This window comes from Manis javanica, chromosome 7, assembly GCF_040802235.1.
Source record: "Manis javanica isolate MJ-LG chromosome 7, MJ_LKY, whole genome shotgun sequence".
Lineage (NCBI taxonomy): Eukaryota > Metazoa > Chordata > Mammalia > Pholidota > Manidae > Manis > Manis javanica.
Window position 1 is genome coordinate 27,844,356 of NC_133162.1, and position 18,679 is coordinate 27,863,034.

Below are 18,679 nucleotides of genomic sequence, written 5' to 3' on the forward strand. Positions count from 1 at the left end.
GCCAACTTCTTTTCTGACAGTGCATTCCTTCCCAAGGCATTCTCACCCTGTCAAGACAGGCAGGACGAGAGGGGCAGGTGTGGAGGCCTCCAAGGCTGAAAGGCAGAGGACAGACTGCCAGCTTTTCTCTTGAGGGTATTCCTGCCACGCCCCACCCCTGCCAGGACACACAGCACCCTATGTCTAGGAGTACACTTTTCACATTTTATGTCTATGAATACACTTTTCACATTTTATGTCTACAAATACACTTTCCACATTTTAATTTCTAAAGAAACATCTAAAGGAGGCCATATGGTCAGTCAAAATTGGGTGTTAAATTTCCATCAAATTTTCCTCAATCTTGGAATAAATGCTCACACTTACTAAGGGGACTTTCTTCAGTGATGCCCAACATATCCCACTTACCTTCTTATACACAGAAGCCATGATGGTTGTCCGCACATGCATGCCCAGCACGAAGCACAGTTGAAAGTAATACTGCAGGCAGATGGACTGGAAGAGGGCCACGGCGAACAAGAGGACTGAACAGAGATACCCAGTCCACACATACGAGTCCCGGTCATTTGCGAAGGAGATCAGAAGTCTGTCAGAGCAGAACCAAGTCAGGGGTGCGCCTCTGGTCTCCAAGGGCTCCTCACACTCTGGGGCACAGCCAGCTACTCTATCCTTACCCTGCAGTTAACAAAAGTGACCAGGATTACCCAGTGCCTTTGGAAGATGTGAGTGCACTGTTGGGCCAGTGCTCTTGCTTTTGCTTGGAGATGAGCAGCAGGAGCTTAGGGGGACGAACCATGGCTGTGAGAGGTGTAATGAAAGAAATGCTCCACAGAGCTGCCACTGCCATGCTTTGGCTGGGTGTGGGACAGGTGGATTCATTCCTAGACAGTGCAAGCCTAAAAAGGAATTAGGATGTATATCCCGCATGAGTTAGAAGGGCTTCTCCTAGGGCATAATTCATTCCAGACATCCCAGCAAACTACGATGTCTTATCATGATTAACCTGAACCTCCCATTAGGCTACAACTGTGGAGAGAGGAGCTTACAGACACTAGGCAAAAGGCTCTCCTGGAGCATGCTGTCCACCTCTTGGACATAGCACAGCCCATAGCAGTTCTCTTTAACAAGAGCCCCTAACAAGCATCTGTCTTCTTATGAGGGGAGGGACATGGAAAAGAGGGAGGCTAAAGGACATATCATCTTAGATCTTTGTGCTTTGCATGAATACAACACTGTAAAGGGGAAGAAAACTATGACCCACCCATTTTAAAAAGTGGGAATTCAATAATAAACTTCTGCCTGCATACATAAGGGGCAAGCAAAAAGAAGAATGGCTGTGGAGGCTCTGAAAGGACACTCCGAGGCCTGGGGACTTACTTCAGCAGCTGAGGGTTCGCAAATATGAAGATGTCATGCAGTAGCTTCAGGAGTAATGATTTCAGGAGCACCATGTAGAAGGTTTTGAAGAGGGCCTTCACCAACCAGGACTTGGGAAAGTCTTCTGTGGTGCCAGACTTCTTTTTTTTCTTTTTAGCTTCTTCCTAGGTACAAAACCAAACAGCAGTGAGCACAGAGCTGTGCAGGGCAGACTCTGTCCTGCACTGAACAGCTCCACAGTGGTGAACCCTTGAGTCCTGCTGCCTGCTTTCCACAGATTCTGGTCTCCTCCTCATGGCACGATTGCCATCCACCCTTTCAGCTGCCATCAGTGCTCTCCTTTCTCCCCCTGATATCTGATCAGATATCAGGTTAGAAAACCAGGCAACCAAACTGGTGAGAATACCATGTAAAAACGAAGACTAGACTCCCACTGGCAGCCTGCAGGGCAATCAGAGTGAAAGGCATGGACGTGGTGATATATATTTTTTAGGTGCTTAGAAGCCTTTTTGGGTTTTTCTTACTTGTGGTAGCTGTGGGATGTTATGGGTTGAACTGTATTCCCATGAAAGAAATGCTGAAATCCTCACCCCAGCACCTTAGATTGTGCCCTTATTTGGAAACAGGTCCTTTGCAGATACAACCACGTTAAGGTAAGGTCATTAGGGTGGGCCCAACTCCATTATGACTGGTGTCTTTATAAGAAAAGAGACCCAGACACAGAGAAGATGGCCGTGTGATGACAGAGGCAGAGACTGGAGTGACACATCCAATGCCAGAGAACAGCATGGCTGGCTGGCAAGCACAAGAAAGTCAAAGAGGCAAGAGAAGTTGTTCCCCTCACGGTTTAGAGGGACTGTGGCCCTGCCGATACGTTGATTTCAGACTTCTGTCTTCCTGAGCTGTGAGATAATACATTTCTGTTGTTTTCAGCCACACAGGGTTTAGTACCTTGTAATGGCAGCCCCAGGAATCTAAGACGTGGGATATTACCACTCACCCACCGGCCTTCTCCCTTTTCTGTGTTTTGCTCTCCTCATTACATTCTCCAGAGTCCCACCGTGACCCAAATTCCAGCTTCTCGTCCTGTTTCCCCAGTTTCTCTACTAGTGACATCCTCTTGCAATTTCTCTCACTGAGGTCCCGTCTGCTCAGTCTCTTTCGCCTGGACAACAAGCCCCAACCTGCTTCCCAGATTCCACTCTTGCCCCCCTCAACGATCCATTCTCCTGGCAGCAGCTCAAGTGGGCTTCTAAAAGTACAACTCTGATCGCATTACTCCTGTGTGCAGAACCTTCTGCTGGCTTTCCACCAGTCCTAGATCCCGGACTCCTTAGTATAGTCCACAGTCCACTTCCTGCCTGCTCTCCCGAGCTCATCTCTCCCAACACTCAGTCTCCCCCTCCATGCTCCAGACCATCCCTCAGTTCTCAAAACGAGCTAAATGTGTTCCCCTCTCTGCCTTGTACTCCTGCTCCCTCGGACTGGATGACTCTTCCTTCTGATGGTCCCCAAGATAGACTCTGCTCAATGTGTAGGTTTCTGCTCAAGTGTTACTTCCTGTAACAAGAAACCTCTCGTATGACCCTGAAGTTACTTTACTCCAAGTATATTAACATGTTTTATTTGCTTAATAGCATTTATTACTCTAAAAAAATAACATGTATTAGTTTATTATTTATTTTCCAGCTCTCTAAAGATGAGGACTCTTTCAAGGCTGTTCTTTGTACCCAGTGCCTAGAATGGTCTCTGACTCATAGAGGTACTCAATAAATATTTCAAGTGAATAAATAAATGAATTAACGCTAATGCTAAAGTCCTCTAGGGTGCAGATTGTAGTAATGCTAAGGTATTATTTTATTTTGGTCTTCTACTTTCAAAGACATTTTACTATAGAAAATTTCAAATATACCCAAAAGGAAAGGAACAGTACACCCTGACATATCCATCACTAAGGTATTATATAAATACTTTAGTATAAAGTGCTGTCAAAATGTAAGGACAGAATCACCATGTCTCTGATGTCCTCTGGCTTAAAACATACAGCACATTTACGCTGAAACACATGGGAAAGTTACCAGCACAAGGACATCTTGACTTTGACTCTGATTCTTGTTCAACCCATGCAGCCTGTCGCCAGAGTTCTGCCGGGAGTTCTTTTCCTGCCGTCTCTGGAATGCCTGCCTGGCCTTCTGCAGCTCTCTTGCCATGCACTTTTCAAACTTGCTGACAAGTGTCTTGGTTTTAATCTCTTCATCAACATCCCAGACATCTTCAAGTGTCAGAGGTTGCTTGTAGCCTTTCAGAACAACACTGGAACAAGAGTGACCCACAGGCTGGGTCAGAGGCTGTCTCCTTGCCGCTATCAAAACCTGCCTCCCAGTTCCATGATGGAGGGACAGAAGGACAGACTTCACCCCTGCCCCACTACCCTACTACTCCATCTCTTAGCCCTCTGATCTTGACAGAAGAGAAGGGAGGGCAAAAAAGAATTGCTTGTGGGTGACAGGAGGTGGGAGAAGACAGCAAGAGGGAGGGGCGGGCCTCTACTGAATCAAGAACCAAAGGAGCACTGCCTCCCCCTGCCCTGCTCCTTCTTCCCCGAGCAGTGACTCTGCTGCTGTGCCAACCCCCTGTGGAGCTTCCCCGAGCCCCTTCAGGGGCGGAGTGGACCTGGAGGCTGCCTCTACACTGTCTGTCTGAATTAGGGCTCCTCAACCTGGGATTTGAGAACATGGATAGAAAATAAAGTATATCTTCATGTTTACTAGCTTCTAACTAAAACTGAGCCTTTTCTTCTAACGTGAATGTAGGGAACCAACCACAGCTGGTTGCCACCAGGAAACACCACCGATGTGTCATGGCTCATTATACTCGTATCACTGCTTTGAAGTTGTGGCCCTATTAGGCTCATGATTAGATCTCATTATTTAATGCATTAATAAAAAAGCATTTGTATTACTATATCACTAAATTGACTTTTTTGGTGAAATGGTTTTAAAAATATATATATTTCAAAATATTTGATTTCCTTTATAATCCCATGTCTTTTATTTTATGCACTTATAACACTATCTGAGAAGGAATTCATGGGCATTACCTGCCTGACAAATGGGGTCCGTGGAACTGCAAAGGCCAAGAATGCCTGCTCCAGATGTTCTGGTAGCCCAGGCCAGCTGTTTGTTCCCTTATCCTCCAAATCTGTGCCACACTGCCTACCCCCCAAATTTCCCTTTTCCAGTCTTACTGCCTCTTTTTCCTACGGTTCTTCCTTTTCTTTGTGGAACCTCCAGACTCCCAAGAGCAAATCCCTCTCCATCATCTCCTCAGCATCCCAGTCTGCTCAGTGAAGGGACTGAACTAAATTGATCTGTAGGTTTTAACATTCTCTGACTCTCACTAGGAAAATGAGAAATGGAGGCCACAGGAGGCATTTTTAAAATTAAGATCTCCATCATTTTCAAAAGAGTGAGGGGGAGGGATATAGACAACCCATATTCCAGCCATTTCCTACCTGTCAAACCAACTAAAGGTAATTCTACTCAGAAATGAAGCTGTGGATGATGGATTCTGCAAGACACACAAAAAAATCAGAAAGTAAATCAGACACAGGAACTGTATGGGACTCTAAAACCAGAAACTGTTTTTTCTAGATAGAGTGTGCTAGAACTAGATATGATACTGAAGTAGGCTAAACAACATACGTTTATTTGGAGACTCTAAGGTAGAATGATAATTCAATTTTCTGGCATGATGTGTGAATGGATTGTCTGTGCTGAAGATTGGTGGATCAATGTAAAAGTCAGTATTTCCATACTCTAGTCATCTTATGCCATAAATGCCATAAATGGTCTAGACTACTGTGTTCTGGGTTTAGGGGACCTCCATGAGACCTAGACATCTTGAAGCTACATTTGTGAAGATACCATCCAATTAAGTAATACATGAGGTGGGCATATTCAGTCTCACATTTGATGAGTCATCCTTTTCTGAAAATGCTGAAAGGATCAGGGTCAGGATCTGGAATGCATAGCAGATGAAGTACAGGCAGGAGTAGGCCAGATTAGAATTGCTGTCCTAGAGGGGGAAAAAATCCAAAAGAGATAAAATGAGCCTTTTATTCAAATTAAGTCTAAATGGCCCCTATGTATCAATGCTTGTGATTAAAGCCTATTATCAAATCCCCTAAATACAATTTGATCCTGGAGTTCAAATGACTTGATGCCATTTAATCCAACTCAGAAACTGCCCAGCAGCACCTCCTCATGTCACTTTTTCTTTCCTCCTTACCTTTAAGAGTGTCCGGATCAGAGTTTGAAATTGGAAAGTGCCACAGAGTATTGAGAGAATCCAGAATAGGGATAGGAACCAAGAGTCCTTCTGCACACACCATCGCCTGCTGTGTTGGATCAGCAAAACCAGGAGCTAGAGGGAAATTCACATCGATCTGAAAAATATTGTCACTAACCAAGAACAAGAGGCCAGAAGGATGTAGAAAGGAGGGGTGAAAGAGGAGATTGTTGTAACAAATTTGGCCAGGCAGAAGGCACACAGATGCCAAACTATAAATTTCCTCCCTGATACTACCCAACTTTCTCTTTCAGGGCCTCAGTGACCTTCCTGGGACCATATTCCCCATCCCATCTCTGTTCACCCCACTTGGGGAGTGAGTTAGTCAAGAACACAGTCACCATCTGCATTTTAATGGAGTTACTTTGGGAGCCAGGAAAAATCTTCTCAAGACCCAAAGAAATTAATTTCAGGCACTGTAGCCGTCAAGCGGAGGGAACATTGTGCTGGTTAGAAGCAAAGTGTCTGTATTGTGATTTTATAATATCAGACTAAGCAATTAATACTGATGATAATTAAAAACTTGCCTTGTAATATCTCACTTAGATACAATTATTAAATGTTGGTTTTCTAGATTCAGTGCTATGCTAATAAACCAGTATTCTAAAAACAAGGCCATGATTTGTAGCATTTGCCTATTTCCATGGTATAAATACTCCCACTGTGGTGGATTTCAAGTTCCAACACTCGTCACAAAACTCAGATTTGGGGAGAGATGTATTCCGTCTTCTCTGTGGGCCAGCTCCATCACACCACTGTCTAGATCCTTCTTTGTTTTATAACAATAGTAAAAACAATGCCTGCTGGGTCCAGAATATTCATGTCACTGAGTGAAGTAAGGGTGGGACACTGTGCTAAGCTCATGCCTGATCTAACAGTAGCAACTGCTGCTCAATCCTAGATGACTATTGCCCTGTGGGAATGTAGGCCCATAAGTTGCCAGACATTCTCATTTTTTTAAGAAAGTTTGGAAATCCAAATAATAATGTGGAATTTTCCTTTTTTAAAATGATGGCAACTAATTCAGTTTTTTAAACACCATACACCACCTCTCCCCCTTCACCCCCGCAAAAAAAACCATGTCTGCAGGAAAGACATCAGTTTCTGTCATCAAGTTTGTTCAAACAACTCTAGACTTAGTGATCCATTGGTTAGAGTCACCAGTCAATTTTAAAATAATATTTATAGCATTTAGGAAGTTATTTTACAACAAGAAACTTGGATTTCATGTGTAAATCTTAGATGGCAAGTTATGAGGGCATAAGATACATAGCTTAGTCATTAAAGTTCGTACTTACACTAGGGAGAGGGCTCTATAAATAGGTGTTCAAAAGAAGATGAAAAGCTACCATTATAACCATGCTTTGTTTCATCACAGTCCCTTAAAAAAGGTAGATGAAATTAGACTTAATTTTATTCCAAAAGAGTACATTTCAGCTAGGTAAGTAAGAGTAAAGAGAAGATAAACAGGGCAGAAGTGGTGATGGACCTTACCCATGTGGCCAGGTAAAGGCTTGGGTTGGTATATCTAATGGCAGGGACTGTGGCTTGTCCAGAGTCTTCTGTGAGTACAAGGGCCAGCTCTATAGCTGCTAAAATAAGAAGGAACACAACAAGCACCTGAGAAGGGAAAAATACACTGTTAGGAGGGTAACATCCTTTAGGATAGAATGGTTCCCAGTAATAGATGGTAAAAATCCTTTAAGATCAATTTCATTAGTACTTACAGCAATGCAAAGTAAAACTATGATGTCATTTTTGTACATAAAATTCTACTTGGTGCTGGCAAGGGTGCAGAGACATGTATTTTAACACATTTTTGGTGAGAATATAAATTGGCAAAAATCCTCCTGGATTATAAAAATTCTCCATTATATTTCAAAAGCCTTCAATTGCTCATATACTTTGATACAGTAATTCTATTTCTACAAATTATTCTGGAGAAATAATCTGAATTGCAGACAACTATTTGTGTGCAAGAATGTTAAGTAGAGTCTCATTTTTAATAGTGAAGAATTTATAAAACCTACAATAACCCAAAACAGTGGTGGAGGGGATTGTTGGAAGGAGCTAATGTTGCAAGAGTTGTTAGAATAAGTTATGGTATCCTCATTCGATGAGCTATTATGCATTAACCAAATTATGTCTAAGAATGATGTTCATAATACTGGGAAATGCTTTTTATATCATCTTAAGTGAAAGGAATGGACTACAAAATTCCACACACAATGAGTTCAATTATGCTTTTAAAATATGCATAGAAAAAAGTGACAGTTTCCCACCAATATGCCAGATTTAGTACACTTGTCTAACCTTCCATCCTTTCTCATCCTATTGAAATGATGGCAAAGAAGTACCCAAGAAGTAAATCCATAACAGCACTGAGAATAGGAATGGAGAAAAGTAGGCTCAGTAGACCAGATGAGTTTTAAAAGACAAAAAGCAAATGTGTTAATAGCAACAGGAAAAAGAGCAGAGAAAACCAGGCCCAACACACACAAGAAAAGGCAGCAGTGGGAGGGAAGCCGGAGATAAACTGTTGATTGCTGTGCTTGTAACTATGTCTGCCCCAGCAGATGCACTCTCCACGCTTGTCCCTTCAAGCCTAGAGTGGTAAGAGTTTGCTGCTAAGCCCCAGGTCCCTTTGTAAATACACCTCCTCACATTATCCTATCTTGCCTCAGCTGTCTGTTTCTGGTTGGAACTCCTTGACTAGTAGAGCTGCCTACTCAAGGCTATTCTTTTCTTCCTAAAAGGGCCTCCTTTTGTAAAATCTACCCTATTTAGCTCACCCATGTTTGGGAGGATGCTAGACCCATCTCTAACTCCATGAGATGAATTAAAACCAATCACAATGATCCCATTCCTCTGGCCTCTGATTGTTTTACCCATAGGCATATGGCACAATTCTTGCCAAAGAGAATAGGGAACAGCTTGTGGGGATGAGCTTGTGGGGCTTCTAGAAAGGTTTCCCTCATTGATCAAAGTGATACATTGATCCAGAATATATAATGGATTCTCCATAACTCAACAAGGAAAAGACACAACTCAACTTAAAAATAAGCGAAGAGTTTATTTGAATAAGTTTTTCCAAAGAAAGTATGCCAAAGGCCAAAAAGCATATGAAAACTTGCTCAACATCATTAGTTATTAGGGAAATGCAAATCAAAACCACAAAGAGATATCATTTCCTACCTGCTAGGATAGCTATAATTGAAATGATGGACAATAACAAGTATTGGTGAGGATATGTGTTAGAGGATATGTGTTAGAATGTAAAAGGGTGCAGTTTGGAAAACAGTTTGTTGTTTCTTCAAAATATTAAACATAGAGTTACCATATGACTTAGTAATTGTACTAAGTATATACCCAAGAGAACTAGAAACCTGGGTCCACCCGAAAACTTGTATACAATGTTCCTAACAGCATTTTTTAAAACAGACAGGAAATGGAAACAACTGAAATGTCCATTAATTGGTGAATGGATAAACAAAATATGAGACATCCATACAATGGTATATTATTCTGCCATAAAAGGGAATGAAAAATTGATACATGCTACAACATGGATGAACCTTGAAAACAGTGCTCAAAGAAGCCAGTCACAGAAGGCCATGTACTGTATGATTTCATTTATATGTGAAATATCCAGACTAGGGATAGAGACAAAAAGCAGATTTGTGGTTGCCAGCAGATGGGGGAGAAGGGAATAAGGAGTGACTGTTTAATGAGAACAAGGCTTCATTTGGGATATTGAAAAGTGATGGAACTAGATAGTAGTGATGATTGCACAATGTTGTGAATGTATTTAATGTCACTGAATTGTACACTTTAAAATGGCTAAAATGGTAAATTTCATGTTATGTGCATTTTACCACAATAAAAAAAAACTTCAAAAAAAAAAGAAATGAAGTACTGATTTATACTACAACATGTATAAAACTTGAAATATTATGCTAAATGAAATGTCACCAAAGGCTACATGTTATATAAATTCCATGTATATGAAATGTTCTGAATAGGCAAATTCAAAAACACTGAAAACAGATTATTAATTGTCAGGGATGAGGGGGAGAAGAGAGCAGTTGGGCAATGAGGTGTTAGCCTAATAGGTATTTTTGGAGTGATGAAGATATTCTGAAATTAGTGGTCATGATTGCACAATTCTATGAGTATACTAAAAACTACTGAATTATAGACATTAAACAGGTGAGTTCTATGGTATTTGGATTATATCTCAATAAAATTAGTTTTAGGCAATATATAGTTTCTTTATCTGCCTCTGGACACTGACTTGAGGGTGTGATACCTGGAGCTGTTGCAGCCATCCTGCAATCATGTGCTAGCTTGATGACTGGCTTGATATGCTGAGGTTACCAGAATAAAGAAGAAAATAATCAGCTATCTGTTGATGTTGTTGAGTTTCTAAAGTAATAAATCCTGGTGCTGCACTACCTCTGGACTTCTTGTTACATAAGATAATAAATTCCTTATTGTTTAAGCTAAGAGGTGTGACAGGTGAGACAGGCCTTAAATGATATAAATCCATTCTTTGTAGTCAGCTCTGGCAGAAAGTAAGAATGAGAAACAAGACAGAAATCAGAGTCTTAATTGAAGTTCTGTGAACAGAACTGGTACAGTCACGCCAGACACTTCCTTCCTCCTCTCACCTCCAACCCATCACCGCAACTCCACTGACAGCTGTATTTCCAACTAGCACCCCCAGACAGGCTAAAACTGAATTACCTTCTAAAGAAATGAAATGCCTTCTGTAAGGAGGACTAGGTGGGTACTGTGGGTCTTGGTGACTGGGATAAATTCATCTTCATTTGACACACGGTAGGGGTGGAGGAGTACAGCCCAGGCTCCTGTGCTGGGGGAAGCCAGTAAGTCCAGACAGCCATCCAGAACTCATGGCTCATCGAGAGGCAGTCCTCTTACCAAGAAGAGGCCAGCTGAGGAAGCAGATGTAGTAATGGTAGAAGGACCTACTCCAGTCACATATGTTCATTAACTTAATCCTTTGTGTATAAATGCAAACACAACACTAATAACCATGAGGAAGTTAAGAGAAACCAATACTAGCAAAGGAAATAGTCAGTATAATTAAATGGAATAGCTGAGCTTGGATGGAACAAATTATTAAGTGAACAAGATCATTTTAAGTCATTTTAAAATTAATGTCCTAAGAAAGATTCAAGAAGACATTGCATTGAGAAGAAGGTTGTTGTTTAAAAAAAAAAGGTACAATCAGAAATAAAGAAGAATTTTTAGAAATCAAACTCATGGCTGCTAAAATAAAGGCTTTTCAGGGTAACTGGAAGAAAAAAATTGGGGAATCTCTCAGACACAGGTGAAAAGAGAAAAATAAATTTTAAAACCCGAAAGAGAATGAGAAACTGAGAAGGGGGATCAATTCAGAGATTCCAACATCTATCTAAAAGAAGTTCTGAAGAGATGTAAACTCAAAATTGGAGGAAGAGAAATGAAAGGAGTAGTATATGAAAGTTTCTCAGAGGTGAGAAAGACATGAGTCTTTAAGTTGAAAGTATAGAATCCACTGAATGAAAAAAGGCCCATGTAAGTGGATTCCATGAAATTTCAGGACATCAAGAATAAAAAGGATAAAGCTTCTAGAGAGGAGAACAAGGAATGAGGAGGATCCTAACTTGGCAGAACAGGACATTGCGGAACAACATAGCAACATCTGCAGAGTTGAAAAAAAAAATGTTTTGAGCCTAGGATTCCAAATCCAGACGAACATTTTCAGAAAGCAAGGACTTAGAGACTTTATTTACTGTTGCTCTCTCAGAAAATTTTATTTGAGGATATCCGCCAGATCCAAGAAATTTGAGGGCCCTATTTCTCTCATCTTACACAAAGGGACTTCAAGATACAGAGTCTAAAATTAATGACAGATTATTTTTACAAATAAACATAACCAACAGAACAATTGAAAGTAATCATACAAAATGAAATGACTGAAAGAGGAGAAGAAAAAGAAGATGGGCAAGGTCAATGAGCTAAGTTTCTTGTTTCATAGAGGGCAAAATAAATCTTTTTTGAAGTTAACAGGTGAAGAAGTTCAGGCATAAAACATTATTTGCAGATAGGGAGGTATCCACCAAACTAATTTTAAATGGAAGCTTCTGGGGAAGGAGACTAGGAGGTAGCAAGGTGAGAAAGAGAATTTTGCTTTTCATTTTGTATTTTTTTTTTGTTCAGGTGTTTTTGTTGTTGAAGAGAATGGGAGAAAACGTGCCAAAATGTAAACAGGAGTATATCAGACTGATACAGTTATAAATGGATTAATTTTCTTCCTATTTCCCAGAGTCTCCAAACGTTCTATAATAATGATGCATTATTTTAATAATCAGAAACATACAGATGCTTTTATTAATTAAAATCAGGAAAATATTGTGGTTAGTTAATGATTACTAAGTCTTCAAGCAATCTTTGTCCTTGATCTCTGATTTATTGGAGGAGCTTCAAGGGCACATGGACTTTACTACACTCAGTTTCCTAAGGAGACACAATCTCACTGGTATTAAGAAACGTAAGACATGTTTAATCTCTCTCCATCTCTGCAAGGTCCTCCTTTTCTCAGTGCTTTATGAATGACAAAGCACAATGGTGAATCTTCCATCCAGCACAGAGTGTCCACTAGTGCAGCTAGACTACTAGTTAGTGCAAACTGACTCAGATCAGATGAGGTAAACACTGCACTATGACCAAATAAGAGCAGCAATAAAAATAGTTCAAGAGTCAGAGAAACAAACAGCCCAAAGGCAAGTAGGAGAGAATGCAGAGAAATAAAATCAAGTTGAGATGTAAGCCAAGAAGATTCTTATAGATGAAGTAAAGTTTTCTTTTGTAGGGAATTATACTTCTCACTGTTTCAAAGAGACCAATTATTTTGAAAACGTTAAGAGGAAGCTAATTTGTGCCAGTCATGCTCAGGGCAGAGGACAAAAAAATAAAGTATAACTTGCTAACAGAGTTTCTGAGACTATGAGCAAACAAGAGTGGATTATTAGCTAAAGAAAAAAATAAAGTTCATATAGTTGAGCTTCGGATAGTGGGTGATTAAGGGCACCAACCCCCATTCAGTTGAAAATCCATGTATAACTATTTTTTGAAGTATAGTTGATATACAATCTTATATTGGTTTCATATATACAGCACAGTGTTTCAACAGTTACCCACATTATTAAATCTTCACCCCCAACTACTTCAGTTATTATCTGTCAACATAGAAAGATGTTAAGGAATCATTGCCTATATTCTCCATGCCGTACTACATGTAATTTAGACTTCCCTCAAAACCTTAACTATTAATAGTCTACTGTTGACCAAAAGCATTACTGATAACATAAACAGTTGATTAACAGATATTTTGAATATGCATTATATACCATATTCTTTTTTCTTCCTTTTTTTTTTTAATTCCTCTTTGAGAGGGTGCACTGTTCCTGGAAGTACTGCAATACCAGGTCGATGTGTGGAGTGGACGGAGCAAGCTCCTATTCCATCTCCCTGCTCCAAAAATCCACTTAATATATTGTCCTCGGATAGAGGGCATATCAGATATTAAACTGATAAGAACAGATACTACACTTGATCTTGGCCAAAAGGCTGAAAAGCGATTACATACTGTATTCTTATAATAAAGTAAAGAGAATTGTTTTCAATTGTCAGAAAACTCCAAAAAATTTCTCAATATATTATTGAAAAAAATCCACAGCTAAGTGGACCTGCTTAGGTCCATGTTGTTCAAGGGTCAACTGTACATTGCTTTTCTTTTTCTCTATAGAGATTGTGTTCATAAAAGTTACACAAAATGTGACATATCCATACTATGGAATATTATTCAGCCATAAAAATCAGTGAAGTACTGATGCATAAACATGGTTGAACCTTGAAATCCTTATGCTAAGTGGAAAAAGCCAATCATAAAAGACCACGTATTATTATATGATTCCATTCATATGAAATGTCAAGAATAGAGACAGAAAGTAGATTAGTGGTTACTTAATGCTAAGCAGGATGGGAATATAGGGGGTTTTTTTTGAGAGAGAGAGTAAAAATGTTCTAAAGTTGACTGTGGTGGTGGTAGTTGCACACATCTGTGAATATACTAGAAAAAATAGAATTCATTTAAGTGGGTGAATTGTAAGTGAATTATATCTCATAAGGCTGTTTTTAAAAAATTAATAGCTATGATTACAACGGGATAGTGTTTTACTCATTACCTAGCCTTTTTTTTTTTTTTTGAAGCCCCAGGAAATGCCGAAAGCCCCAGCACTGGACTGACTTTAACCAAAAGTTCTCACTCGTGCCCAAGGGTGTTGAAGCATGTTGTTCAGTGTTTACAGTTTAACATGCTCTTGACTCAAGCCCTACTCCTACAGTTTAATACCAATGGTCAACAAATTCATATGGAGTGTTAGGCCCTGTACTGGGCACCTGGGTCAACAAAGCAGACAACCCTGCCCCAGGCTTTCAGAGACTGTTCTTTTCCTACCCAGAGTCCCACAAAACCCAACACCAGCACCACCTCAGAGTATCAATGCAAATCCCCTTTTCTTTGGCTAAATTCCTTCTTCTCTTTTATATTCCAGGTAGCCTGAGATCATTGGTGTGTTCGCTCATAGAACACCCAGTCTAATTTGCCTTTCTAAAATGCTGTTTATAAAGATCAGACAGATAGGGGGGAAAACTAGTGAAAAGAAGCAGGTGGTGGGTTTTATGAAGCAGCTTTTCAACCTCAGTCGAGAGTCCTTCAGTTCCCCCAAGACCCTCTTTGCATTAATCAGTGGAGCTGGCTGATGGGTTTCTCCCCTCATTCCTCCTGGATTCTCCTGCAACACCTGTCCTTTCCATATTTCCCTATTCGGGCATGTCACTGTGAGCTTTCACCCTACTCTTTCTGTGAGTGATCGTCCAAAACCATGGAAGACTTGAGGAGAATGAAAGCCTTATTTCAGATCTGAGTTTTGGGAGATGAGCAATGGTTGGATTACCAGAATGACATAAAGGACACGTTTCATTTTCACCTCATGGTAGGTACCAACTGAATTAAAGACTCCTGAATTACTCAAACAGCTTCAAGACCGTCCAAAGTTTGTTTCTCCAATATTGAAAAGACAATAACTATTTGATTGATTACTCATCATTGGTGTTTAGGGAATGCAATATCGGTAAAATTTCTTTTATCACTAGAAGACTTTTGTCACTATACTTGTGCAAAAATCAGAGTCATCTTAACAAATATGGCAAGAGTCCATGAGGCATGGGGCAGGTGGAGAGAGAACATCCAGAGCCTGCTCTCCTGGAGACGTCAGCACCTGGGAAAGCTCGTTAAAGATGGGCAGGAAGACTGCTGAGCCACCAAGAAAATGTCTCTATTGTGCACCAAGGAATTAGTTAGGAAATAGTGGTGTTCCCGTACCTGCTTAGCAAGGTAGAGTTTGGTTATAGGAGATCTCTTGGTCCTGGATCTATATACATGGAGAAGCTGCCAAGGGGCCAGGAGCCAAAGGAAACCCAAGGGAATCCACACCAGAACAGTTTGCTCAAAACAAAGTGGCAGGTCCACCTCCGGGCTATCCAGGAATGAGGAATTCTGGGGAACAAAATGGAAGGGTTGTTGGACACACCCATTTCTGAAGGCAGAAGACCAGCCCCAAGCTTACCCCCACCCCCTCCCATTTCCAAAAAAATTTAACTCAGATTTATATCCATATCCAGCCTGACCCTTTGACTAGTTGCTTTTTCCTATTCATCTCCATTGATATTATTTTACCTCTTAATGACATTGAGTGATTTTTCCAGCCAGTCAAACCTCAGAAACCTTCCTTTCTATGATTCTAAGTGAATTTCTCCACCAGCTTCTCTGAGTAAACTCCACCACTGCATTTGCCAAGTTGTGGGAAGAACTGGGACCAGCTGTTCCTCATACACAGGGGAAAATAGCTCCCTGGGATAGAGAAATTTGTTCCTCTTATTCTAGTTTTTAGCACCGATTGAACTCCCTGGTGGACATTGAAACATGCACGCAGCAGAATGTTGGTCACACTGTGGCATTTAGTCTCCTCTAGCCCAGAGCTCTGAGATCAGAACCCGAGTGGACCTTTAGCACAGAAGTGGCACCGGCACTGTCGGATGGAAGCTTATTCCCTTTTCGAGGTGAGGGTGGAGAGCGCCAGTTCTTTTATCTGAGTCATGTCAGAATAGATTTTTCTCTTCCTATAAATATTTTTAAATTGTTTTGTACACACTTTTTAAAGAGAAGTTTGAGGTATCCTGAGCAAGATGATCTGTCAAATACTTCTCAGAGAGAATTCTCAAAAGATGGCCTGGCAAGATCCTGGGGTTTATTAAGCCCATCTTTCTGTGTCCTGGCCTTAAGGGCCCTTGGGGCCAAGTGCTTTCTAAGATGGGACCTGCTATCCACATGCTCTGCTATCTCGTTCCTGCTCTTTTCATCTCTCCATAAATTTATCTGACTTAAAAATTCAGAAGAATTACGTATATTTAAACCATTTTAACAATGCTCCAGGTGAATCTGATGTTGATGCTAGGCATTTGCAGACCATACTTTCTCAGTCACTAAATCTTATTCTCTATTTTGCAAACCACTTGGTACTGTCACTCCATTTTGCAATTCTCTCCTCTAATGGTTCAAAATCATTTAAGTGCTCATGATGTCCCAATTTTCATCCCTGGCCTCAACCTGTAGTCCATATTACTAACTGCCGGTTCCTCTACAACATTATCGTTATCATTCCAATATCAACACATCTCAACAAGACTCAGTCATGGACCTTCTCTTTTCTCTCCACTCCACAAATGGCACAAAATCCCCCTCTTAACTTGGATGAAATTGGAAGCCTTTTCCCTATTTATTTTCAGAGAAGACAATTTTGCAGCTAGCTAGTCTGAGAAGTCTAACAATAAACATGTTAGAGAACAAATATATTACCTCTCCCACATGGAAATGCTTCTGGAAATACCATAACTTTTCTAAAAAAAGAAAAGCCCTGAGTTTTAGGTCAACCACACATCTAACTTTTCTGGTTCTTACTGCTGGTCATTCTAGGCTAATATACAACTGTTCTGAATTTGAGAAGAGTCAACAGTAAGGATAAGTGTGATTTCTCACCCAAAAGGTAGAGTTGCAGAACGTCTCCAGCATGATTCCTAGGGTACTTGTGGAATGAAGACTCTTATGTGGCTTGTTTCTTCTTATTTCTTCTTTTGCTCAGAGAAGGTGGAAGGTGAGTAGCAGTGTGGTATTTTTCATTCTGATGCTCTGATTTTCCAAATAAAGGCAGGTCTCCTGACCTTTCATCCCAACAACTTAATTATTAACCTTGCTCAGATGAGCATTTACCTTATTTTAGTGAACAGACATGTGTGCTGAACCCCAGGAACAGGCAGACTCACGAGTTCCCAAAGTACCGGAAGACTCAGCAGGTGTGGTCATACCTAAGAGGAACACGGAAAGGTGTCAGCAGAGCTGGCGGACAATCCAAAGTGGAGGAGCTTCCCTTCTCCTGAAGACACATGACCTAAATGAGAAGCCTGGAGGGGAGAGTATGCACCCCTAAATATGCAGGTTCACTTCTGTTTTAAGGCCTCAGAGTTTATAGAAATGTGAAATATTCTTCTCCTCTGGATTTTTAATTAGGAGCATAGAAGTTAAAACAGAAGTTAAAAATAGGGTAAACTTGATTTGCAAAAGTCATTATAAAATAGCAAATCCATTGTGAACCTACATATATACATAATGAATACAACAAAATGTTAACCTTAGCTATTAGGATTGTGGGTGATTTTTATTTCCCTTTTTGCTTGTGTGTAGTTTTCTATTTTTTCCATAATTATCAGGTATTATTTATGTAATAGTATTCTTAAAGCAATTTTTTTGTATTTTGGAAAAAAACACAGATGTAAAATTTACCATCCTGTTTTTAAGTTTACAGTTCAGTAATGTTAAGCACATTCACATTCTTGGGCAACCATCTCTAGAACTTTTTCATCTTACAAAACCGACACCTTATACCCATTAGAAAACAATTCCCCATTTCCCCATTCCCCTAATAAAGCAAGTGCTCTTTTAAAATCACAGCACCCTAAATTAACAGCAACTAGGTAAGCTTATTAACATATTAAACTGCAAACACCATCATTTGGAGGATCATGTGGAAACATTCTGGTCAGCTACAAAAAAAACCACATCTTTGTTCTGTGGGTATACACAGACTGTATCTACAGAGATTAATTACAGGAGAGTAATGTATACTTTAAAGTATACATACATACATATTTTAATGTTTATGTTCATGCCTGGCCTAAGGTTCACTATACCTTTGATTATCTTAAATTCACAAGTGATAATAATATTTACCACTAGTACCAGTGGATGTGTTCTGGATTGTTAGCATCTGAAAGATGTATACATTTTATTAGGACATTCATTCAGTTACCTTCTTATGAGAAGATAATCATAAGATGGACTTCCACATTTTTCTATGTGCTTATAACAATGTTACAGTAATTTAGGCCTTGGAATGAGATCAGATCCAGAGTCAGATAAAGGCATGATATCAGTATAGTGGCTCTGATACAGAACTCTGACCATACCAACAAAAACAAGCTGCAAAGATGTGTTAAAAAGAGAAGCACATGCCCCAAAATGGAGTTACTTATGCTAGGCCAAGTCCCCAAACCAGGGCTTAATACCTAACCTAATTACAGTTTCAACCTCTCCCAGAAATGTCCTAACCCCTTCCCCTAAGAAAACAAATATTCTTTTAAATCAGAGCACCTAAATTAACTGATATTCAGGAATTCTCTGGTCAGCACCAAGGAGGTAATCCATCACATGGGTGGGTCCTCTCTCTACCCACCAAAGGAAGATGAGGTAATTTACCTAATAAGACCCCCT

The 18,679-nt window shown here is 40.1% G+C and overlaps 1 protein-coding gene and 1 non-coding gene across 2 annotated transcripts in view; both read right to left on the reverse strand.

Annotated features, from left to right (window-relative positions):
- The window catches only part of ABCC2 (ATP binding cassette subfamily C member 2), a 56,903-nt gene extending 39,853 nt beyond the window's left edge, over positions 1–17,050 (reverse strand). The window contains exons 1-9 of the mRNA XM_073240559.1: positions 16,892–17,050; positions 15,179–15,352; positions 7,222–7,347; positions 5,668–5,802; positions 5,347–5,454; positions 4,892–4,947; positions 3,456–3,690; positions 1,378–1,541; positions 409–586 (exon numbers count right to left, since the gene is read on the reverse strand). Coding sequence (XP_073096660.1) covers positions 409–586; positions 1,378–1,541; positions 3,456–3,690; positions 4,892–4,947; positions 5,347–5,454; positions 5,668–5,802; positions 7,222–7,347; positions 15,179–15,352; positions 16,892–16,924 — 1,209 coding nt within the window. The 5' untranslated portion in view covers positions 16,925–17,050. The remainder of the gene's footprint in view (positions 1–408; positions 587–1,377; positions 1,542–3,455; positions 3,691–4,891; positions 4,948–5,346; positions 5,455–5,667; positions 5,803–7,221; positions 7,348–15,178; positions 15,353–16,891) is intronic.
- Positions 13,184–13,374, reverse strand: LOC118968904 (U2 spliceosomal RNA). The gene has a single exon (XR_005056777.1). It is a non-coding gene; the product is annotated as a U2 spliceosomal RNA (small nuclear RNA).
- Positions 17,051–18,679: the final 1,629 nt, after the last annotated feature.